General features: G+C 38.3%; 1 protein-coding gene across 4 annotated transcripts in view; it reads left to right on the top strand.

Annotated features, from left to right (window-relative positions):
- SCML2 (Scm polycomb group protein like 2) overlaps positions 1-25,395 on the top strand; it is a 119,207-nt gene that overhangs the window by 79,505 nt on the left and 14,307 nt on the right. For all 4 annotated transcript variants that reach the window (XM_031660499.1, XM_031660497.1, XM_031660496.1 and 1 more), the window contains 4 exons: positions 13,016-13,233; positions 18,513-18,633; positions 20,575-20,778; positions 21,774-21,956. In XM_031660499.1, coding sequence (XP_031516359.1) covers positions 13,016-13,233; positions 18,513-18,633; positions 20,575-20,778; positions 21,774-21,956 — 726 coding nt within the window. The remainder of the gene's footprint in view (positions 1-13,015; positions 13,234-18,512; positions 18,634-20,574; positions 20,779-21,773; positions 21,957-25,395) is intronic.

A 25,395-nucleotide genomic window follows, 5' to 3' on the forward strand; every position in this document is an offset into this window, starting at 1 on the left:
TCCCTCCTCCCTCCCCCCACGACAGGCCCTGGAGTGTGGTGTTCCCCACCCTGTGTCCAGGTGTCCTCATTGTTCAGTTCCCACCTATGAGTGAGAACATGTGATGTTTGGTTTTCTGTCCTTGTGGTAGTTTGCTGAGAATGATGGTTTCCAGCTTCATCCATGTCCCTACAAACGACATGAACTCACCCTTTTTTATGACTGCATAGTATTCCATGGTGTATACGTGCCACATTTTCTTAATCCAGTCTATCATTGATGGACATTTGGGTTGATCCCAAGTCTTTGCTATTGTGAATAGTGCCACAATAAACATACGTGTGCATGTGTCTTTATAGCAGCATGATTTATAATCCTTTGGGTATATACCCAGTAATGGGATGGCTGGGTCAAATGGTATTTCTAATTCTAGATCCCTAAGGAATCGCCACACTGTGTTCCACAATGGTTGAACTAGTTTACAGTCCCACCAACAGTGTAAAAGTGTTCCTATTTCTCCACATCCTCTCCAGCACCTGTTGTTTCCTGACTTTTTAATGATCGCCATTCTAACTGGTGTGAGATGGTATCTCATTGTGGTTTTGATTTGCATTTCTCTAATGACCAGTGATGAGCATTTTTTCATGTGCCTGTTGGCTGCATAAATGTCTTCTTTTGAGAAGTGTCTGTTCATATCCTTTGCCCGCTTTTTGATGGGGTTGTTTGATTTTTTCTCGTAAATTTGTTTAAGTTCTTTGTAGATTCTCGATATTAGCCCTTTGTCAGATGAGTAGATTGCAAAAATTTTCTCCCATTCTGTAGGTTGCCTGTCCACTCTGGTGGTAGTTTCTTTTGCTGTGCAGAAGCTTTTTAGTTTAATTAGATTCCATTTCTCAATTTTGGCTTTTGTTGCTGTTACTTTTGGTGTGTTAGACATGAAGTCATTGCCCATGCCTGTGTCCTGAATGGTATTGCCTAGGTTTTTTTCTAGGGATTTTATGGTTTTAGGTCTGACATTTAAGTCTTTAATCCATCTTGAATTAATTTTTGTGTAAGGTGTAAGGAAGGGATCCAGTTTCAGCTTTCTACATATGGCTAGCCAGTTTTCCCAGCACCATTTATTAAACAGGGAATCCTTTCCCCATTTCTTATTTTTGTCAGGTTTGTCAAAGATCAGATGGTTGTAGATGTGTGATGCTATTTCTGAGGGCTCTGTTCTGTTCCATTGGTCTATATCTCTGTTTTGGTACCAGTGCCACGCTGTTTTGGTTACTGTAGCCTTGTAGTATAGTTTGAAGTCAGGTAGCGTGATGCCTCCAGCTTTGTTCTTTTGGCTTAGGATTGTCTTGGCAATGCGGGCTCTTTTTTGGTTCCATATGAACTTTAGAGTAGGTTTTTCCAATTCTGTGAAGAAAGTCATTGGTAGCTTGATGGGGATGGCATTGAATCTATAAATTACCTTGGGCAGTATGGCCGTTTTCACAATATTGATTCTTCCTATCCATGAGCATGGTATGTTCTTCCATTTGTTTGTGTCCTCTTTTATTTCTTTGAGCAGTGGTTTGTAATTCTCCTTGAAGAGGTCCTTCACATCCCTTGTAAGTTGGATTCCTAGGTATTTTATTCTCTTTGAAGCAATTGTGAATGGGAGTTCACTCATGATTTGGCTCTCTGTTTGTCTGTTACTGGTGTATAAGAATGCTTGTGATTTTTGCACATTAATTTTGTATCCTGAGACTTTACTGAAATTGCTTATCAGCTTAAGGAGATTTTGGGCTGAGACGATGGGGTTTTCTAAACATACAATCATGTCATCTGCAAACAGGGACAATTTGACTTCTTTTCCTAATTGAATACCCTTTATTTCTTTCTCCTGCCTGATTGCCCTGGCCAGAACTTCCAACACTGTGTTGAATAGGAGTAGTGAGAGAGGGCATCCCTGTCTTGTGCCAGTTTTCAAATTGTTCCAGTTTGCCAAATTGTAAAGACCATCGATGCTAGGAAGAAACTGCATCAACTAACGAGCAAAATAACCAGCTAACATCATAATGACAGGATCAAATTCACACATAACAATATTAACCTTAAATGTAAATTGGCTAAATGCTCCAATTAAAAGGCAGAGACTGGCAAATTGGATAAAGAGTCAAGACCCATCAGTGTGCTGTATTCAGGAGACCCATCTCACGTGCAGAGACAAACATAGGCTCAAAATAAAGGGATGGAGGAAGATCTACCAAGCAAATGGAAAACAAACAAAAGCAGGGGTTGCAATACTAGTCTCTGATAAAACAGACTTTAAACAAACAAAGATCAAAAGAGACAAAGAAGGTAAAGGGATAATGATAAAGGGATCAATTCAACAAGAAGAGCTAACTATCCTAAATATATATGCATCCAATACAGGATCACCCAGATTCATAAAACAAGTCTTTAGAGACCTACAAAGAGACTTAGAGTCCCACACAATAATAATGGGAGACTTTAACACCCCACTGTCAACATTAGACAGACCCACGAGGCAGAAAGTTAACAAGGATATCCAGGACTTGAACTCAGCTCTGCACCAAGCAGACCTAATAGACATCTACAGAACTCTCCACCCCAAATCAGCAGAATATACATTCTTCTCAGCACGACATCGCACTTATTCCAAAATTGACCACATAGTTGGAAGTAAAGCACTCCTCAGCAAATGTAAAAGAACAGAAATTATAACAAACTGTCTCTCAGACCACAGTGTGATCAAACTAGAACTCAGGATTAAGAAACTCAATCAAAACCACTCAATTACATGGAAACTGAACAACTTGGAAACTGAACAACTTGCTCCTGAGTACATACTTGCTCCTGAGTACTGGGTACATAACGAAATGAAGGCAGAAATAAAGATGTTCTCTGAAACCAATGAGAACAAAGACACAGCATACCAGAATCTCTGGGACACATTTAAAGCAGTGTGTAGAGGGAAATTTATAGCACTAAATGCCCACAAGAGAAAGCAGGAAAGATCTAAAATTGACACCCTAACATCACAATTAAAAGAACTAGAGAAGCAAGAGCAAACACATTCAAAAGCTAGCAGAAGGCAAGAAATAACTAAGATCAGAGCAGAACTGAAGGAGATAGAGACACAAAAAACCCTCCAGGAGTTGGTTTTTTGAAAAGATCAACAAAATTGATAGAGCGCTAGCAAGACTAATAAAGAAGAAAAGAGAGAAGAATCAAATAGACGCAATAAAAAATGACAAAGGGGATATCACCACCGATCCCAAAGAAATACAAACTACCGTCAGAGAATACTATAAACACTTCTATCCAAATAAACTAGAAGATCTAGAAGAAATGGATAAATTCCTGGACACATACACCCTCCCAAGACTAAACCAGGAAGAAGTTGAATCCCTGTGAATAGACCAATAACAGACTGTGAAATTGAGGCAATAATTAATAGCCTACCAACCAAAAAAAGTCCAGGACCAGATGGATTCACAGCCGAATTCTACCAGAGGTACAAAAAGGAGCTGGTGCCATTCCTTCTGAAACTATTCCAATCAATAGAAAAAGAGGGAATCCTCCCTAACTCATTTTATGAGGCCAGCATCATCCTGATACCAAAGCATGGTAGAGACACAGCAAAAAAAGAGAATTTTAGACTAATATCCCTGATGAACATCGATGCAGAAATCCCCAATAAAATACTGGCAAAACAAATCCAGCAGCACATCAAAAAGCTTATCCACCATGATCAAGTGGTCTTCATCCCTGGGATGCAAGGCTGGTTCAACATATGCAAATCAGAAATGTAATCTATGATACAAACAGAACCAAACACAAAAGCCACATGAGTATCCCAATAGTTGGAGAAAAGGCCTTTGACAAAATTCAACAGCCCTTCATGCTAAAAACTCTCAATAAATTAGGTATTAGTGGGATGTATCTCAATAAGAGCTATTTATGACAAACCCACAACCAATATCATACTGAATGAGTTAAAATTTTTCTAATTGGCAGTTGGTTGAAAGAGTTATCAATAGGAAGAAATGTCTGGGTTGTGGTATGAGGTTGTAGAGACCAAGTTTTATCATGTAGATGAAACCTCCAGGTAGCAGGCCTCAGAGAGAATAGATTGTAAATGTTTCTTTTCAGACTAAAGGTCTGTGTTGATATTAATGCTGGAAAGGTATAATGAGGCATATCCGACCCCTGTTTCTCATCAGACTTGAACCAGTCTTTCAGGTTAAATTTTAAAGTGCCCTATCCTAGGAAGAAGTCCATTCCAGTGGTTGGGGGTGGGGCTTAGAATTTTATTTTTTGGTTTACACAGATGATTATGGCAGAATCTATAATGATAGCTGGGAAAAAAGATGGGGCTATGAAGATACACAGAGGGCAGATAGTAGAGCGTCTTAGCAGACCAGGGAATTAAGATTTTAGCATGTAGATAATGTGGCATCACTGAAGAGTTTTAAGTGAAAAAGTGACATACAATTTGTGTTTTCTAAAGATAATGCTTATGGGCTAGAGTATGGATCAGAAAGGGCAGCCTGGAATGGCAATTAAGAGGCTAATGTTGTAGCTTATGTGAGAGGTTATTGAAGCAGGATATTTCCCTGACCCCTTCGTGGGTGGGAACTGGAGTGCACTAGCTGGCTGCTTTGGTGCCGGCAGGGGCAAACTCCACTCACTTGGACCTGCTACACTCCACCCATTGTGGGAAGGGGAACACACAGGTGAGCAAGTGCAGGAGCCGGGGCGAGCACTTTTGGGCGCTGGCAAGAGCAAACTCCATGGGGGCCCCATGGCAGCATCTAGCGGGGTACCTGTGAGCCCTGAAGCCCCAGAGGGAGTGTTACAGTCAGTGCTCTTTTAGCTCTGCCGTCCACAGATGGCTTAAGTGTTAACAACTCAGTAGAGGGTCAGTGTGACAGCCTTTTGCTCTTGCACTTGTGGCACCTAAGTTCTTGTCTGGCATCCAGGAGGAATGAGGTTGCATGAGTGAATTTGAAGGATAGTAAATGCGGGGCATTTTATTGCTGATGGAGGTGGCTCTCAGTGGGATGGGGAGTTGAAAAGGGGATGGAGTAGGAAGGCAATCCTCCCCTGAAGCTACACTGGCAAGCTGTCCCTCTGAAGTCAAGCCGCTTCTCTGTGATGTCCAACCAAAGTCTGTGAGGTCCAGCTACTTCTCCTCACTCCGCCAGCTGAGACTGGGGCTTTTATGGTCACAGGATGGGGGGTGAGGTGGGCCATGGGTGGTTTTGGAAAAGGCAACATTTGAGCAGTAAAACAGGGATATAAGTTCTCACTTTGGGCTGTGGTATCAAGCTTTTCGGCTTGAGGATAGGGCCCTTGCTGGGAACCCACCCTCCCAGAATTTCTCTGCCTCGTGTTTGTATCATTATGAGGTCCTGAATCAAGTCACTGACAGGCATGAAGAACACATCCGGGAAATACTTGGGAGGTAGGCTTGGCTAGACATGTGGAGGGAGGAAGCATACAAGGATGACTTCAAGATTCCTGACTTCAGATAGGTAATGTCATTCATCAAGATAGAGCATTTAGGATAAGCACAATGAATTCTCCTTTTGGAAATGTTGAATTTGGGATGCTTATGTAGATATCTAGTTGGCTATTGAAAACATCTCTGGAACTTGCAAGAGGCCTGTGCTAGAGAGAGGGAGAGAGAGTAGGCAAACATGTGCACAAGTATGCATGCACTTGAGCAGACAAGAGAACATGAGATTGAATGATTTGGTAATCATTACTGTAGGCAGTAGCTGAAATAATGGGACTGAACTAGAGCACTCAAAACTGAGGTGGGGATGGGGAGAAGGCAGTCAGTCCTGAGGAACACTACTGGAAAAGTGACGGAAGTAGGAGGGAACTCAGGAAAGAGTTGCTATGTGAGACTTAAGAGTTTTAAAAAGAAGGCAGAAGTGTCTAATGCTAAAAATAAATAAGATCAGGAAGAGGCGTCCATTGTTAATATCTGTTGGGAAGTTGTTGGTGATATTAACACACAGAGGTTCCCTAAAGGTGGTATCTGTGGAAATGTTATTATAGCAAGTTGAAAAATGAGAAAATAGCTTAGTCTTAAAAGGAAGTAGAGAAGGTATTAGCTAGGGAGAGTGTAGGTAAGTAGGATTTCCTTCTTTGGAGGAAACTTTTTTCCTTCCATTTGTCAGGCAGTGGCAACAAACCTTCCCCAGTCTCTAATCCATTGATAGAAGAGGGCAAGGAACACCTTTAGGGCCTGGGAAAGGAGGATAGGAATAGACACAGGGATGGTGATATGAGTGGTGCTGCTGTTGATTAAATGTGCCACATGCAAAATTTAAATAATCTGCCCCAAATCTCATAGGAGGTATTGTGTGGCAAAGCTGGATTTGAACCTAGTCTGGAACGAGTGTTCCTACAATAGATAGTGAGAAGCAGGGAAAGGAATAGCAGCTGTAAAGAGCAATTGGTAACAGAGCCCCATGTTCATGTGATCTCTACCCCACCTCTTCTGAGAAAATTCTTAGTGTTCAGCTGGCCTCTGATTTCCAGATGCCTGTTGTGATAAGTACCAGGAACATGCTTCCTTGTTTTCCTTTCCACTGGTATCTACCCCTTGTGGTTTCCTTCTAGAGTTTTCCTCAGCCTTTGAGGTGTTCTTAAAGAATATTTTGTTGTTGCTGAAGATAAGGAGATAAACATACATGTAAAATACTTCTACTATGCTTATGGAGAGGTAAAGTCACTCTTATCTGACAGTAACAGTCCTTGAGTATTCAAAAGGTATTTTCAGAGGAAAAGCAGACTTGGCTGTTATGAATGTTTAATTCCCAAAGCAAGGTTGGCCTCTGGGATGGGATGGGTGGCTCTTCTGATACAGGTAGAGGGAAGGGAGAGAAGAAATAGAACAGTATCTGAAGATGCCAGTCAAGGAAGCCAGTGTTATGGTGTGGGATGGCAGCAGGAGCAAATGAAGGAAGCTCATGGCGTTTATACCTGACCTATCTCCACTTTGCTCTTATTGCTGCCCATGATTGATTAGTTTGTGGCAATCTGGGCTCTGTGGGACATGGAACAAAGTTCCAAGCAGAGGCATTGGGTGGCACAGCTGAGTGTATATGAACTCTAGGCTTCCTTTAAATAAAAAAGTGAAAGTTCTTGACTGAATAAGGAAAGACAAAAGTCATATGCTTAGGTTGCCAAGGTCTACAGTAAGAACAAAACTTCTATCTATGAAATTGCAAAGAAGGGAAAAGAAATTCGTACATAGTATATATGGGGTTTGATACTATCGGCAGTTTCAGGCGTCCACTGGGCAGGGGGGTGGGGGAGCGTCTTAGAATGTGTCCCCCAGAATATATGGATAAGTGGAGGGGGGGCTACTCTGCTTGTTAATATTTTTCCTTATAAACATGCTTTCACATCTGATTTTTTTTTTTTTTTTTTCTAAACTAAGAGTCCCTGTCAGAGAGCACCTCTTGACTATTGACTATATAGTGAAACAGCACATAGGAGTTCACGAGGTTGTCCTTTGGGTCATTAAAAAAAACAAAAAACAAACAAACAAAAAAACGCACCTTGACTCGGGAGTGAATTTGATGATGGGCTTGGGCTTTGTTGTTGTTGTTGTTGTTAGAGGACAGAAAGCAGAGTGGCATATTGGAAAAGGCATGAGCTTAGGAGGCAAACTCTGTTAACCAAATGGGTGCTCTTGGCACAGTTACCTAACATCACAGAGCCTATGTTTCCTCATGTGTAAAGTGAGGAAACAATATCTACCTCATAGGATGTTTGGGAGGATTTCATGCAATAATACATATTGAAGTGCCTAGCATGTAATGGGTAGCCAGTAAATATTGGCACCTATCTCCTTTCTTTCTCTAGTTTCCCTCATTCCAGGCTTCCAGGCCCCCTGTTGGCTTTACTCCTTGCCGTCTAGATTGTTTCCCAAGATTTGTTAATTTATTTTTCATTTCCATAATTCCATAATTATCATTTCTTGGATGTTTTTCTTACCCGGACATTTTCTGTTCTGTCTGAAGATAAGCTGAAGAACCAGGTAAATTTTGTGTTAGTTGTTTACATAAAAGTTTTATTAAAGATGAGTAGCGTATCCTTCTTTATATTTCACATAACTTTTTCAAAAAGATATTTATTCATTTTGCGACCACTATGAACACACAGTTTGAAGTTTTATATATAGTTTTAACCTTATTTAAACAAATCCATTTTCTATTTCAAGTAGTTTAATACTGAATAGAGTTTCAGCATGGTGCATGTATGTATATATGTATGTGTATCTATATGTATGTTATATGATTGCTCCTGGGAGTTTAATTTTGATGTATAATATGTTGAATGGTTACTCTTGCCTTTTTAGTTAAATCGGTTTAAAAAGTATTTTATTCTAGGTGCTGGGGATATGGCAATAAATAAAATCGAGTCCTTAGGAGGCTGAGGTGGGAAGATTACTTGAGCCCAGGAGTTCAAGGCTTCAGTGAGCTATGATCACATCACTTCACTCCTGCACATCTGCACTGGATGACAGAGTGAAACCTTGTCTCAAACAAAAAACAAAACCCCAAAAACTGAGTCCTTGAATTTGAAAAGCCTGCTTTATAAAGTGAAATTTTGTTCATTTTTAAAAATTTTTGGCCGGGCTCGGTGGCTTATACCTGTAATTCCAGCACTTTGGGAGGCCAGGCGGGCGGATTGCCTGAGGTCAGGAGTTTGAGACCAGCCTGGCTAACATAATGAAACCCAGTCGCTACTAAAAGTACAAAAATCAGCCGGGCATGGTGGCACGTGCCTGTAGTCCCAGCTACTTGGGAGGCTAAAGCAGGAGAACTGGTTGAACCGGGGAGGTGGAGGTTGCAGTGAGCCAAGATCACGCCACTGCACTCCAGCCTGGGTGACACAGTGAGACTCTGTCTCCAAAAAAAAAAAAAAAAAAAAAATATATATATATATATAGTACTTTTTAAAAACTTTGCTCATACATACATATATGCCATACATCAAAGAGTTTTTATTATAATGTGGAACAAATATATATATTTTAGGGGACTATTTGAAACTATAGCTTCAGTTTTCAAATGCCAAAATAGTTAGATCAAATATTGATTTCATTATAGTTGCTATGTTCTGTAAAGTTACCGTTTTATTTACTACAATTTAACTGCTTATTTTATATAGAATATACTAGTTTTGGGGGTATAGTATTGACTTGCAGGCTGAAAATACTTTTCATTTGTTCATTCAGTATTTTTTGTGGACCTCCTATACTCCTAGGTTCTGTCTTAAACCAACCTGGCACAGGAATTTGAACCCAGATCTGGAGCTCAATTATTCCTCTTCTTCATTCTATATATTTAGAGTTGGGAACTAGAACTGCAGAGATCAGTAGATTGGTCAAGAGAGTGAACGTTTTATTTGGGTTTAGTAATTTTGTTAGTCTGTTTTCATACTGCTATAAGGAACTGCCCAAAACTGGATAATTTATAAAGGAGGTTTAATTGACTCACAGTTCAGCATGGCTGGAGAGGCCTCTGGAAACTTACATTCATGGTGGAAGGCAAAGAGGAAGCAATGCACCTTCTTCACAAGGCGGCAGGAAGGAGAGAGGTGCCGAGCGAAGTGGGAAGAGCCCCTTATAAAACTATCAGATCTCATGAGAACTCTCTTACTATCACGAGAACAGCATGGGGGAAACTGCCTCCATGATTCAATTTCCTCCACCTGGTCTCTCCCTTGCCATGTGGGGATTATGGGGATTACAATTCAAGATGAGATTTGGGTGGGGACACAAAGCCTAGCCATATCAGTAACTAAAAAGAGGTCACTTAATGACCTTGGAAAATAATTTCTTTAAAATATGTTTGGGGGAAGAAAAGTTTATTACAGGGGCTAAGGAAATGGAATAATAAGGAAATTGAAATGTTAAGTATAGGCAATTCTTCTTGATGTTTTATTCATAGTAGTGAGTGGAAAGAGGGAATTCACTCAAGGGCTTGAAAGTGTATCAGAAACAGGGAGGTAACTTCAAAATAAAGGATATGTGAAAGTTGTAAGAGACACCAAGGAATTGGGGATTGAGTGATCAAATACCTTGAGGAGAGAAGAGATAATTAAAACCAAAATGTCCCGTAGGAACCAAAGGAAGATGTTGTTAAGATATAAATAAAAGATTGGACTTCAAAAACTAGAGAGAAAACTTCTCATTCATTGTAAGAGAAGAACAAGAGAATGGTTGAAAATAAAAGTATTTTAAGATGGAGAAATGGGGTTTTATTTATATTTATATATTTTTGAGATGGAGTTTCACTCTTGTCCAGGCTGGAGTGCAGTGGCGCATTCTCGGCTCACTGCAACCTCTGCCTCCTGGTTTCAAGTGATTCTCCTGCCTCAGCCTCCCAAGTAGATGCGCCACCATGCCTGGCTAATTTTTTCTATTTAGTAGAAATGGGGTTTCAACATGTTGTTCAGACTGGTCTCGAACTCCTGACCTCAGGTGATCCACCTGCCTCAGCCTCACAAAGTGCTGGGATTACACGCGTGAGCCACTGCGCCCAGCCAGAGAAATGGGATTTTTAAGTTTACCCCCCAAAAGATAGCCTTTAATCTTCTCATAAAGTAGAAGATTGGGTCATTTTCTGAATGGAATAGAGAAAGAGGGAGATGGGAACTTAAATAGGGAGAAGCCTTCTACCATGGAAATATACTTGGAAATCAGTGAGTTGTAGCAGTGACTCCTCAGTTGAGGTTAGCATGGATTTTATAGACACTAGTAGCATCTTAATGTTCTAAAGCAGGAGTTGGCAAACAGTATCCTGAGGGCCACATCCAGCTCATGTAGCTTATAAGCTAAGAATTTTTTTTTTATATTCTTAATTGATTGTAGAAAAATAAGCAAACAAAGAAACAAAAAAGGGCCAGGCGTGTTGGTTCACGCCTGTAATCCCAGCACTCTGGGAGGCCAAGGCGGGCGGATCACGAGGTCAGGAGATTGAGACCATCCTGGCTAACATGGTGAAACCCTGTCTCTTTTACAAAATACAAAAAATTAGCTGGGCGTGGTAGCAGGCGCCTGTAGTCCCAGCTACTCCGGAGGCTGAGGCAGGAGAATGGCGTGAACCTGGGAGGTGGAGCTTGAGTGAGCTGAGATCCCGCCACTGCACTCCAGCCTGGGTGACAGAGCAAGACTCTGTCTCAAAAAAAAAAAAAAAAAGAAAAGAAAAAAGAAACACGAATGTACGACAGAGACCTTATGTGAGCTTCAAAGCGTGAGATATTTAGTATCTGACCCTTCCTGTAAAAAGATAGCTGACCCTTGTTCTATAGCTCAGGACCAGAGAAAGCAGATGATAGTGTGACTCAGAGATGGGGACTGACGTTCTGGACATGATCAAAGACCAAAGGGTGATAAAAGAAGGGATACTAGTTAGGGGTTTTTGGTGGAGGTGGACAGTTGGGTGCGGGTTGAGTAGGGAGTAAAGCAAAGCCAGAAGAAAGCTAATGGATTGGATGAAAATGGAATATGGGCTTGTGAATAGATATCATAACGAGAATATAAAGCCTGATCAGATGTCATAATGAGAATGTGAAGTGGGTATCAGCAAAGATAACAGGTAAGGAAGTTGAAATTGGAGAAAGGGGACATGGTTGGTTGTCTTAGAGATAGAAGAGTTTCAGAAATTGCCAACTCCAGCCATTTCAGGAAAGAGCTGAACTCTCCAGTGATAAGGTCAGGATGATGAAGCATCCAAGAGTATGATGGTCAAATTCCTTAAGATGATGACAGGGAGACTATATATGAAGAAATAATGCGTGTTAGGTTACTGGACTTTTTCGGAAAAGTGGAAGTGAGCCTGGAGTATGAAGTAGATGATGGCAATGTGGTAAAAAAGAGGCTAGTGTAAGTAGGTGAACTACTTGTAAATGAGGGGGAAAGTGATGTTGGCAGTGAAGTGGTCCTCTTTTTGCCCTGGCAGCTCAGGATAGGCTGTTCCTTCCTCTTGGTTTGGTAAGTGATAGAAGATAGATAAAAAGGTCATAGAAGAGATGTAGTATTATCTATTGCGGGTCAGATTTACATGTACATCGTCTTTGAGTATGGGAGGAACAAAGCAGCAGATTGGTTTGGACTTGTAAAATGAAGCCCTCAAAATAACAGTAGTTGATTTTTGTATAGATGTATAAATGTTTCACTTACATTGTTCTTCCTGTAAATATCTTTTTTAAGCATTAGTGCTTTTTACTATGTAAAATTCATTTATTTGTAATAATGAAATTATCAAGGAATTAATATTAAACATATCTCTTTTTACTTAAATGTGAACATGGACAGAATTAACCTGGCAGGTAACCTTTATTTGAATATTAAAACTGAATTGGGCTACAGGGAAGCTAGTAGCTACAAATCACTTGGGTCTGATTGTGGTCTTTCCATGACAACATTAATGTAGAGTCTCTATTTTAGTATATAAAACTTTATTAGTAGACATACATATAGGGACATAATGTATATTAACCTTAAATATATAATTTTTATTTACCAATTATACCTCATTAAATCTGAAAAAAGTCAAGAGCAAGGGAGCCCCTGCCCTCTGAAACATGAAGTGGGAGCCCTAGGCAATTGCTTTGCTTTGTTTTTCTATGTTGATGTGAGAGATGATTCCTATATGTGACATAATTGGATAGTGTATTCTGAAGGAGAGACTCCTTTTTGTGCTTCCCATAAAAATATGGGAAGTTCCCAATAGGTAAGTTGCTAGAAATTTTTGCCACGCTAAGTTGAAGTTACTGATTCCTCTAATAAAAGTCTCTTTATTTTTTCTGGAGAATTAAACTATTTTCTGATAATATGAAATCTTAGGATACCTAAAACTTCATTTCAGATAGTACTTTTAGTTTTAAGTGGTTTTCAGTGAATGACCTTTGGAAATGGTTTTAAAGGTCAAGTAAAACTTATTTTGAGTCATAAGGACAATACCTTGTGTCATTTACTTTAATATTTTTTATATTTTTTCCTCAGTTCCTATTGTAAAGAATATAGCAAAAACAGAGTCTTCTCCTTCCGAAGCGAGCCAGCATTCAATGCAGTCTCCACAGAAAACTACTCTAATATTACCAACACAGCAGGTCAGGAGATCAGGTCGAATTAAACCACCTGGACCTACTGCAGTCCCCAAAAGGAGCAGTTCTGTTAAAAATATTTCACCAAGGAAAAAAGGTCCAAACTCAGGAAAAAAGGTTAGTTGTATCTCCTCCTAATTTGTATTATAGGTTTTTGTAGTGCCTTATTATTTATAACATGCAATTTAGGAATTTACTAAGAGTATGATGAGGGTCTTTAGGAATGTACTAAGAGTATGTAGGCTTTTGAAAGCCTCACATAACTATCAATAGATTTCTTTGCTTGGGTAAACTTAAAACTTTTTACAGTGTTCTACTTCTTCAAAACCACAATGAAAGTACTATTAATACATGAGTGTATTTATGTTCAGACTAGTTAATTTGAAACTCAGTATACTTTAAAAATCATTATGAAGTGAATCTTACTGTACATATATTATACTTCAATAAACTGGGGCAGGGAGAGAAGAATCAATGTGATGAATTCAATAATGCTGGAGTCAACTCTAAAACCTAGAAATAATAGAAAAAGCAACAACCTGAAGACACTGAAGAGTGAATGGAAGCAGACAGATTCTGGTGGCAGGGGAAGTACTGACTGGGAGAAGGGGTGTTATACAAAGTGAGTTTCCATTGTTGTGGTTTTAAGCAAGTACACTTTGTGTAGCATGTGAGGCAACAGGAGTATTAGTAGAAAAATGACAATTTATCTGTCCTAGGGAAACCAGAAAACAGAAAAGTCAGGAAAACTGTGGCTGTTAAAGGAAATGGATTTTGGAAGGGAAAGGACCAGAGAGGGGATCTGCAAATTCTGTCTACCAACGTCTCTGACCGACCCCTGATCTGAGCATGTTTGTCTAATACACACAGGCCAGTGTAGCTAAAGCAAAAGATCTGAAGTGAGGCTGGATGAAATTAGGCCCAAGATCAGAATTTAAAGTTCAAGTCTAGCCAAGGTAATTACTAGCTAAACAAAAGAAATAACAATCATCAGAGAAATACAGAATTTAGAATCTGCACAAATTTTTGTAACATCTGGAATGTAACTCAAAATTACCCAAATACATAGTAAAATGAATAATATTTTCAAGAGAAAAGAAAATCAACTGAGACAGACCCAAGTATAACCCAGATATTAGAACTAGCAAACAAAAGTTTTAAAGTGGCTATTCAACTGGTCCTCGATGAAATTACACACACACGCACGCGCACACATACACACACACATATACGCACACAATTGTACTGATTAAAAAGACCATCTTAGTGGAGAAGCAAAGGATAAAAAGGAGCCAAATTGAAACTCAGGAACTGAAAAATACAGTATCTGAAGTAAAAGATTCACTGGACAGAATTAACCAGAATTGACTAGAGATGACAGAAGAAAGAGGAAATGAACTGGAAGATAGAAGAATAGAAATTATCCAGGGTGAAAAACTCAGACTAAGATTGAGAAAGAAAATGAACAAAGACCCAGAGACCTTTTAGATAATATCAAAGGTCCAATACAATGTAATTGGAGTCCCAAAAGGAAAAGAAAGAGAAACTGGAGCACAAAAAATATTTGAAGAAATAATGTCTCAAAATTTTCCAAATGTCATGAAAGATAGAAATATGTAGACACAAATTACTCAACCAAGAGCAAACAGAATAAGCACAAAGACATCTAAGCTGAGGCATATTAGAGATGAACTGTTGAAAACCAGAGACAGAGCAAATCTTAAAGGCAACAATGTAAAAATGAAAAAGTACATGCAGAGAAACAAAAATTTGATTCACAGCTGACATTTCTCATCAAAAGCCATGGAGGCCAGAAGAGAGTAGAACAGCTTTAAAGGACTGAAAAGAAAAAAAAAAACCAAAAAAAAACCCCCTGTCAACCCGAAAGTCTATATGTATCAAAAATACTCTTCCAGAATGAAGGTGAACTTAGAATATATATAATTTTTGTTTGTCAATTATACCTTAATAAAGTAGAAAAGACTCCTAAGTAGAGTTCAATAGTTTTCTCCATATAATTTATACTCTCATTTATTCTTATTTATTTCTGCATATTTTATGATTTTTGTTGCTATTGTGAAGGAAATCTTTTCCTTATTACTCTTTTCTATGAAACAAAAGATATATTTCTTAAAAAAAAGAATGAAGGTGAAGACGGTTCCATTTTCAGATAAAAGCATACTAAGATAAATCACTGTCAAACCAGCACTGCAGGAAATGCTAAAAGGAAAATCATCAGGCTAAAGGAAAATGGGACCAGATGGAAACCTGGTTTCTCAAAGAGAAAGGAATTGCTTTGAAGATGGTAAATCTTTGAGTAAATGCAAATGACTTATAATAATATGACTATTTGTAACTAATTACAATACAGTGTTGCAGAGTTTATATTAAACAGACATGAAACAATTGTAGTATAAAGGCCTGACGTGGGGGATATGGATCCTATATCATTGCAAGATTTCACCATTTTATGTGAAGTGGTACAATATTAACTTTATATGGCTTGTGGAAAGTTAAGGATGTACATTCTAATCCCCAGGACGTATTGTTAAAAAAAAAAATGCGAAGAAGTATAGCTAAAAAGCCAATAGAAAATTAAAATGTAATTCTAAGGAATATTTGAATATTCAAATATATTCAATATAAAATATTCTAAGGAATATAAACTATTAACAAAAGGAAAGGAGGGGTTGGGTACAGTGGCTCATGCCTGTAATCCCAGCACTTTGGGTGGCCAAGGCAGAAAGAGTGCTTGAACCCAGGAGTTTGAGACCAGCCTGGGCAACATGGCAAAACCCCATCTCTACACAAAATACAAAAATTATCTGGGTGCAGTGGCGCACGCATGTAGCCCCAGCTACATGGGAAACTGAGGCAGCAGAAGAATTGCAGAAAAATTGCTAGGAGGTGGAGGTTGCAGTGAGCTGAGATGGTGCTATTGCACTCCAGCTTGGGTGACAGGAGTGAAACCTTGTCTCAAAGGGAGAAAAAAAAGGAAAGGAAAAGGAGAAACAGAACCAAACACAGAGGAGACAAATCAAAAACAGGCAATAAAATAGTAGATCCAGCCAGGCATGGTGGCTCACACCTGTAATCCCAGCACTTTGGGAGGCTGAGGCTGGTGGATCACCTGAGGTCAGGAGTTCGAGACCAGCCTGGCCAACATGGCAAAACCCCATTTCTACTAAATATACAAAAATTAGGCATGCTCACAGGTGCCTGTAATCCCAGCTACTCAGGAAGCTGAGGCACGAGAATCGCTTGAACCCAGGAGGCGGAGGTTGCAGTGAGCTGAGATTTCGCCACTGCACTGTAGCCTGGGTGACAGAGTGAGACTCCATCTCAAAAAAAAAAAAAAAAAAGTAGACCCAGATCCAAACATACTAGTAATTGCATGAAAAGTTAGTGGATTATCCTTTTTGGTTAAAAAGACAGAGATTATCAACTTGGATTTTTTTTTTTTAAAGACCCAAATATATCCTGTCTACAAGAGATGCACTCTAAATATAAAGACATAGAATCTTTTCAGATCTCTTGGGGCTGACTGAATTAAATGCCAGCAGTATTATCTTACACATTCCTGAGTTCAGCCATCTGATATCAGTAGCTGTAACATTTCCATTTTGTTTCAACTTATGTTTGCTGTAGGGAAAAAAAAATAACATTTAAAAATATATTGATACTGATATTCTTTAAAAACACTCAAAATTTACAAAATAAAAATCAAAAGTCAAAGCTAAATATTTCAAAAATATAGTCGTGAACGCTGAAAAAAATCAAGCAAATTGTTCTAATATAAATGGTAGCAGATAATTTTAAATGAAAAATAAAAGTTAATAGTGAAATTTAAAGTGAAATAATATTTTAAATGCATTAAAAAAATTAACATATCTGTGTATTTTCCAGCTTCTGAAATGTCTTTGTGATTAGTTGATATAATGGTGAAAATATAAGATAACACCAAATAGTTTCCTTTGATTCCTTTAGTTTCCAGTTCCAAGCTAATTTGATAATTTTGGAGAGCTCTGTTTGAAAACATTGTTTATTTGATGATGGGGATGGAGAAGGGACAGTTACTATACTCTTGTAAAAATTATTTAAAAAATTTTTTACTTTTTATTATGAATATGTAATACTTGTATATATTTATGGGGTCTATGTTATATTTGGATACAAGTTGTCATTTTCTTCCTCCCCTTAAGGGAGGAGTGCAGGAGCACATTTTCTAAATAAATGTACCTTTATTCAATTTGCAGTGTTAGTGCAAACATGCTATCTTGGTATGTCTCAAGACAAAGGATTCAGATTTCAGATTTTTAAAATAGTGAAAGAATGATATGATCAACCCAGTAATTATAATTCAGTACTGAAAAATAACATGATTGTGTCCAGGCAGTGGTGCATGCCATGTAATCCCGGCACTTTGGGAGGCAGAGGTAGGAGGATCTGTTGAGCCCAGGAGCTCAAATCCAGCCAGGGCAACATAGTAAGACAAAAAAAAAAAAAAAAAAAAAAGTCACATTTTTTGTTTCTTTAACATTGATAAAAAAATTGTATCAATGTTAAATAAACAATAACGTGATTTACTAGATTACTGTCAACCCAAACGACAGTCATTAATTTAAGCAAATAAATTCCAGCAACATTGAATGTTCTATTTTTTACTCCTTTGCTCCTGCCTTTTAAAAGTCCTCTGTTATTACCTTTTCTATGCACAGGTGTCCCTTCTCTTATATTGGAGAGTCATGTTTGAAGGTAGCTCCTGGAAATCCCCAAGAGTTGATGTAAAATAAACAAAATACTAGTGAACTTTAACAATGCTCAGGAGACATTGGTTCTTATAGGCGATAGGCATAATTTTGTATAGACTTTAGCAAGCCATCTGTTGTGATTTTGTCAGAATTATTGTATGTAATATGGAGAAATGTGGGTTAGACACAGCGAAGACTAGATGAGCAACTTCTTTCTGAAAATAAACTCTGTCCTCTGCCTTGCTGAGATTTTTTTTCTATTGGATGTATTGCTCTGGGTTAGAGATTTACAGACTTTTCTTTAGCAATGTGAAAAAACTTGTCTTACAGGGAACCTCAAAAAATAAAGTAAGTTTTACAGAATAAACTAATTTGGCTAAGGTGTGATTAGTTGGAGCAGGGGTAGGACAGGGAATCCCAGCCATCTGGTCTCTTCCTCCCCTACCTGGACAGTTCATGGACCTCTGAGAAGCTCAGTTTGGAAAGTTCTGGAGTTCATGACACACACAGGAGTTTCCAACCTGAGGACTTCTGATAACTAATAATTTTGTAAACCAATGATATTTATAATTTTCTGACTTTGTTATCTAAGAATATATTAATGAGTATTTTATACTTGTATTTTTTTCCCTTTCTTTTTAACAGGAAAAACCTTTGCCTGTGATATGTTCTACATCTGCAGCTTCTCTAAAATCGCTGACCAGAGACCGAGGCATGTTATATAAAGATGCTGCTTCTGGGCCATGTAAAATAGTGATGTCTACAGGTAAATTCATATTTTAAAAATAGTATAGAATTACTAATCTTTTATCCTGTATTATTTTCAGTGTCTTCGAAGTCCTGGAGATAAAATAGTAGGGGAAAAAGATGATAATATTAAACATTTATCTTAGCATTTTTCATATTAAAGTATTTTGAAATTCTGATTATTCCATTTTACATTAAGGAAAAAGTCTTTAAATACATGAGTCACTTGAAAATTCAGATACTCTTAAAGTATTTTATCCATTTAAGTAAGATTTATGAAATTTACATTATTGTCAAATCTATTCTTGGTTTCCCTTTATCTCATTTCAAAATTTGTCTTTTTGTATTGTATGTATTTTCAAAGCTACCTCAAACCTTTTCTTAATGCCTTTTAAAAATTATCTCCCTTACACTGTCCTATTCCCTGGACTTTTTTTTCCTTTTAATTGTTCTTTTCTGATTAAAAGTAAATTTAGTTTTTTAAAAATAGAAGTCACTTTAAAAATGATTGTAACATATCTCATTTTTTTCAGTTTATTATTTCTGATTTTTAATTAGCAGGAAAGACTAGCTGAATGGATATAACACAAAGGAGATAAAATATTGAAATCCTTGTTTAGCTTCACTTGTATTCAGTAGAATTTGTCCATGCCATCAGCACCGTGGGTTGAATTTTTAATTGCTATTTCATTTCTGAAGGATAACATAGTCCTTCCTCTGGCTGTTGCCACAAAGTTGAATTGTGTATTTCAACAGAGCAAAAGTGAGATTGATCAGTTTTCTTATACTAAATATAGACTATGTGTGTGTGAAAGTTTTGCAATATTAATTAATGGATTAAAAATAACGTGCTTCTTAGGGGAACAATTTATTTTATTTTTGGTAGTAATGTGCCCTCATGTTTTGTTTTTTTTTTGTTTTTTGTTTTTTGAGACAGTCTCACTTCATCACCCAGAGTGGAGTGCAGTGGCGCGATCTTGGCTCACTGCAACCTCTGCCTCCCGGGTTCAAGCGATTCTTCTGCCTCAGCCTCCCAAGTAGCTGGGACCACAGGCATGTGCCACCACACCCAGATAATTTTTGTATTTTTAGTGGAGATGGGGTTTTGCTATGTTGGCCAGGCTGGTCTCTAACTCCTGACCTGAGTTGATCCACCCACCTCGGCCTCCCAAAGTGCTGGGATTACAGGCATGAGCAACTGCGCCCAGCCTCCCTCATGTTTTTATAGTGTATATTGATTTGCGTTTGTTGATTCTCAGTAAAGAAAATTATTGGAAGTTGGCATTTATGTGATTATAGATGAATTGCTTCTATATCATATGCTTTTATTATACTAAGGAAAGAGTTTATTTTAAAATTTTCTTCTGTGAATCTTGGTATATATAGAAGGAACATTTTTATTTTCTTAAAATTAATAAAATATTAATATATATCAATAGAACTTAACTGTTATGTATATCTTAAATTATTTGGTTACTTTAGAAAATATAATTGAGGTGTAGTATTGGTGATTTAAAAGAAATTCAGTTCAAAAAAGAGCATAGCAAGATGACCCATTTTGAAAGGAAATTCTTGTACTGTGTATACAATTAAAAGATGAAAATATTCATCTGTCTTTGTGCCATTTTATATAATGTGGGAATGTATGAAGAATTGTTTTTGTGATGTTCCTAAAATGTCTGTAGGTTTTATATCATCAGTTTGGACAAGATTCTAAAAAATTGAGTAAACATTTTGATGGTTTCTTTGTGGGTTCAGTATGAATGTATGGTTGCATGAATGTAAAAATATATTTACCTACATATTTTTAGGTAACAGAAATGATCATTGATATTAACTATATTTAGGTTTTCTGTGAGTGAAGTGGCTAGTGGGATATAGTAATTGATTATGTAGTATTTTCACAAAATTTCTTTTAATCAGTCTCATTGTTATGTCTGCATATGTATTTTTCCTCAAGTCTGTGTCTATGTAAACAAACATGGAAACTTTGGCCCTCACCTGGATCCCAAGAGAATCCAGCAGCTGCCTGACCACTTTGGCCCAGGCCCCGTGAATGTGGTGCTTCGCCGGATTGTGCAGGCTTGTGTGGATTGTGCCCTTGAAACTAAAACTGTTTTTGGATACCTGAAGCCAGATAATCGTGGAGGAGAAGTGATAACTGGTATGCTTGTCTAATTCAGGCCCTCCCCTCCCCTCCCCTCCCCTCCCTTCTTCTCCCCTCCCTTCCCTCCTCCCCCCTCTCTTCCCCCGCCCCCTCCCCTTCCTCTTCTTCTTTCTTCCTCCTCCTTCTTTTTTTAGAACAGGGTCTCACTCTGTCACCCAGGCTGAAGTACAGTGGTGTGATCTCGGTTCACTGCAGCCTCCACCTCCCAGGTGCAAGCGATTCTCCCACCTTAACCTCCTGAGTAGCTGGGATTATAGGCATGTGTCACCATGCCTGGCTAACTTTTATATTTTTAGTAGAGACAGGGTTTTTGCCATGTTGCCCGGGCTGGTCTTGAACTCCTGGCCTCATGTGATCTGCCTACCTTGGCCTCCCAGAATGCTGGGATTACGGGTGTGACCCACTGCACTTAGCCTGTAATATTTATTATATTAGTATAATAGAATATTTATAGGAGTTATATGTTTATAGACTTTAAGCCCTGGTTTGAAAAGTTTACTTTTAAAATGGACAAATGATGTCAGAATAATGTAAATTGGGACAAAAGTCACAGATTCTTCATTTTACATGCTGTGTTAAGCTCACTATAGGCAAAGTACCTTGGTTGATAATATGTTTTATCTATAAGAAGCTCTAAATAAAAATGCGACTCAAGAAGTCATTAAGCAAGAAGATGCAGTTGGTAGCTGTGATCAGACATTACAACATTCATACCCATGGAATATTTGGAATAGAAGAAAGTGTTACATAGATCAGTGAGTTTCTGTTGTTGTTGACTTAAGAATATTTTCAAATGAGGATGTTTTTGCCAATACAGGCTATTGTGTTTGAATGAGAGGAGCTTTTATAATTTAAGATTATTCCTTTATGAATTACAAAAACCACAAATTAGACTTATAATACCTTTCCTAAAGTGATGATTTTTTTAAAAATTACTGTCGTATTTCTCATCTCTCTGAGATTACTCTTGACATCCTTTTTTTCCCCAATAGCCTCCTTTGATGGGGAAACTCATTCCATCCAGCTCCCTCCAGTGAACAGTGCATCATTTGCTCTTCGCTTTCTTGAGAACTTCTGCCACAGTCTGCAGTGTGATAACCTTTTGAGTAGCCAGCCTTTTAGTTCTTCCAGGGGTCATACTCACAGCTCTGCAGAGCATGATAAAAATCAGTCAGGTGAGAGAAAATGTAAACTCTTATACTTCTGTTTAACTTGAGAATCTTGTATAATTGTTTTTCCTTGTGTTCTCCTCAAAGTAAACATTTTAGCCACAGTGAGCTAATGAGAAATGTATAACATGTAGTTGTTTTTGTTCATTCAAAGTAGGAAAGTAATTTCTTGTATTCATAATGAACTTGAGAATCAAAGCCCATGGATTACTTACATTTGGCTTCATTGTGACTACCTCACAGAGTTAAACATTCTCTGTTAGACTGAAGTATGGCTTTAAAGTTACTGACCTTTATAATCCTAAGAAGTTAGCAAAGCATGTTGAGCCCATTGGCTATAAAGATTTTGTTGCAGTCATCAAGGTTTGACAAATGATGATACGGTTTTGTTGTTGTTTTTTGAGACAGAGTCTCGCTCTGTCTCCCCAGGCTGAAGTGTAGTGGTGCAATCTCAGCTCACCGCAACCTCTGCCTCCCGGATTCAAGCGATCCTCCTGTCTTAGCCTCCTGAGTAGCTGGGATAACAGGCACCCACCACCATGCCCAGCTAATTTTTGTATTTTTAGTAGAGACAGAGTTTTGCCATGTTGGCCAGGCTGGTCTTGAACGCCTGACCTTAAGTGATCCTCCCGCCTTGACCTCCCAAAGTGCTAGGATTTACAGGCGTGAGCCTCCACACCCAGCCTGTGATATGCTTGGATTTGACATTTGAACCATGGTTGCTTGTCTTCCATAAGAACCCCAAACTGATGCCTGAATAAGAGGGTAGGTATAAGATAGCCCTGTAGAACCAAAAGCATGTTTCTTGCTTCTGATCCGTAAAGCAAGAAAGCTCTTCCAGCTTTTATGCAAGTGCTCTTTGTTTTTTGGGAGTGGTTTGTCTCTTTTTCATGTGACTTATGAAAGCTAACTATGTTCTACCGATCATGGCAGGATTGTATGTGGGTCTTTCAAGAGTAGCTGAGGTTCTCAGGTGTTACTGCTGCATGATTTTCTGGCCAGGTGCTGCTGATTCTGGAAATACAGAGTACCATCAGACTATCTTTTTAAGTCCAGGGATTCTAATTCACGTGCCACTCAAGTGTGAAGCGTGGGTACCATGTCTCTAGCTACTACTTTTTTTTTTCTGGTCCTCCTGGTTACCCACACCCTTCTTCATAAAGCTTGTCTCCTCTACTTCAGTGACACCTCTCATATCCATCCCCTTTTTTTCCATTTCCTTATTACTACCCTGCTTCAGACGGTACTAACCCCTTCACTGATTTAGTAAAGCAGGCTCCTAACTGGAATCCTCTTTCCAGTGTCTCCCCTCTGGTGTAGCTGTCCAGTGAGTCCCTTTGAAATAAAGGTATGATACTGTGACATGCTTGCAAAAGTATTCATGGAGAAGCAGTGGCATGGAGAGCACAGGTGTTGGAGTTTGTCAGACCTGGGTTCCAATCCTGGCCTTGTAATCTCTATGCTGGAAGAGTGTAAAGTCTGACCGGCCTACATTTTAATTCAGTTCCTGCTGTTAACTAGCTATGTGCCCATAGACAAAGTACTGAGCCTCTCTAGTTCTCAGTTTCCTTATCTGCAAAGTGGATACCTCTTTAGTTGTGAAATTGAAAGAAAGTATTTGTAAATTCTTAACCTGCATTATGCCTGGCATGAAGTAGGAGCAATAAAAGCTAGCTGTCAGAACTAGGGGGAAGAGGAAGAGTGAAGTTTCATGTTTTCATGTGATATTATCCTTTTTTTTTTTCCTTCTTCGGGAGAGGTAGGAGGTCATCAAAAATGGTAGGAAATTTGGAAGATGGCTAGAAAGGGAAGGGCCACCTGTGTGGGAAGAGGGGTGTCTGTGTATTGATAGGTTTTCTGTTTCTAAGAGTAATTTGGGGAAAAATATGAGTTGGAGATGCTGAGAGTACAATTTCCTGATTTCTCACTCTGTTGCCCAGGTTAGAGTGCAAACGACACCATCTCGGATCGCTGCAACCTCCGCCTCCTGGGTTCAAGCAATTCTCTTGCCTCAGCCTCCCAAATAGCTGGGATTGCAGGTGCCTGTCACCATGCCTGGCTAATTTTTGTATTTTTAGTAGAGGTGGAGTTTCACCTTGTTGACCAGGCTGGTCTCAAACTCCTGGCCTCAAGTGATGCTTCCACCTTGGCCTCCCAGAGTACTGGGATTACCGGCCTGAGCCACCTGCCAGGGCCAATTTCCTGATTTCTTACACAAAGCATTAAGAATGCCAGTAATTTACAAAACCCCATTCTTTGAAAGATTTTAAAGAAAATGTAATTCTTTAAATTGAACACAGAATGTTTGAATTTTCAGATTAATCCAATAATAATAGGTAACTATTTGAAAAAATACACTGAATAATCCACATATTTTACATTATTTTAAGGGTTATAATTTTCTCTCACAGAAAGCTTAATTTAGCCATTTGAAAGTGGCTTTGAGTTGGAACTCTTAGGTTTTTCTTAAGTCAGCTTGTAGTTAAAGAAGTTGCATGTAAATGTTATGAGGTTGATTATTACTAAGATTTCATGTCTAGTATCCCATTTCTCTTACATTTTTTAAAATAAGGGACTCAAAATAGTTTAAGATAGAGTGCTCTTCTTAGGAGACTTTGATTCTGACCAATCTTGTGTTTGCACATTTTAGCAGTAATTTTAGACATTTTACTGAAGTATAGTATACATAGAGAAAATTGTACATGGAATGTAGCTTGATTAATTTTCATGCCTGTATAACCAGTCCCTGGTTGGAAAAATAGCTATTACTAGTACCCTAGAAGCACTGCTAATGTGTCAAACCCCCTTTCATCTGCTACTACCCCTCACTTCGCACATGGATACCTACTGCCCTGACTTCTAGTACCATGTGTTACTTTTGCCTGTTTTTGAACTTTATAGAAATGAAATTATACACCATTTACTCTTGTGCCTAGCTTTTTTTGCCCATCATTATGTTTGTAAGATTCATCTGTATTGTTGCATATAGTTAGATCATTCATTCTCATTGTTGTATAATATTCTGTTGTATAAATATGCTACCATGGTATGTATCCATTTGAGTGCTTTCTGTTTTGTGCCCTTATAAGTAGTGTTGTGTTTTGTACTCTTATAAGTAGTGTTATCATGAACATTCTATACACGTCTTTCTGTTCCTGTATCTATCTTGGAGGGAATTGCTAGGTCACAGGAAATGTGTAGATTAAGCTTTAGTAGATACTGCCAAACAGTTTTTCAAAGTGGTTGCCTCAATTTACTTTCCTATCAGCTCTTTGCTTTTTAAAATAGATTATAATTCTCAGGTGAAATTTTTTATTTGATCTTTTCTGTCCATTTTTCCTGTTTTCTTGAATATATTCATCAAAATTGCATTATAGTCTTTGTCTACTGACACCAGTAGTTTTTCTCTCAATCGTTGGTTATATGGTCTGACTTCTTTGCATGT

This window comes from Papio anubis, chromosome X (assembly GCF_008728515.1).
Source record: "Papio anubis isolate 15944 chromosome X, Panubis1.0, whole genome shotgun sequence".
NCBI lineage: Eukaryota > Metazoa > Chordata > Mammalia > Primates > Cercopithecidae > Papio > Papio anubis.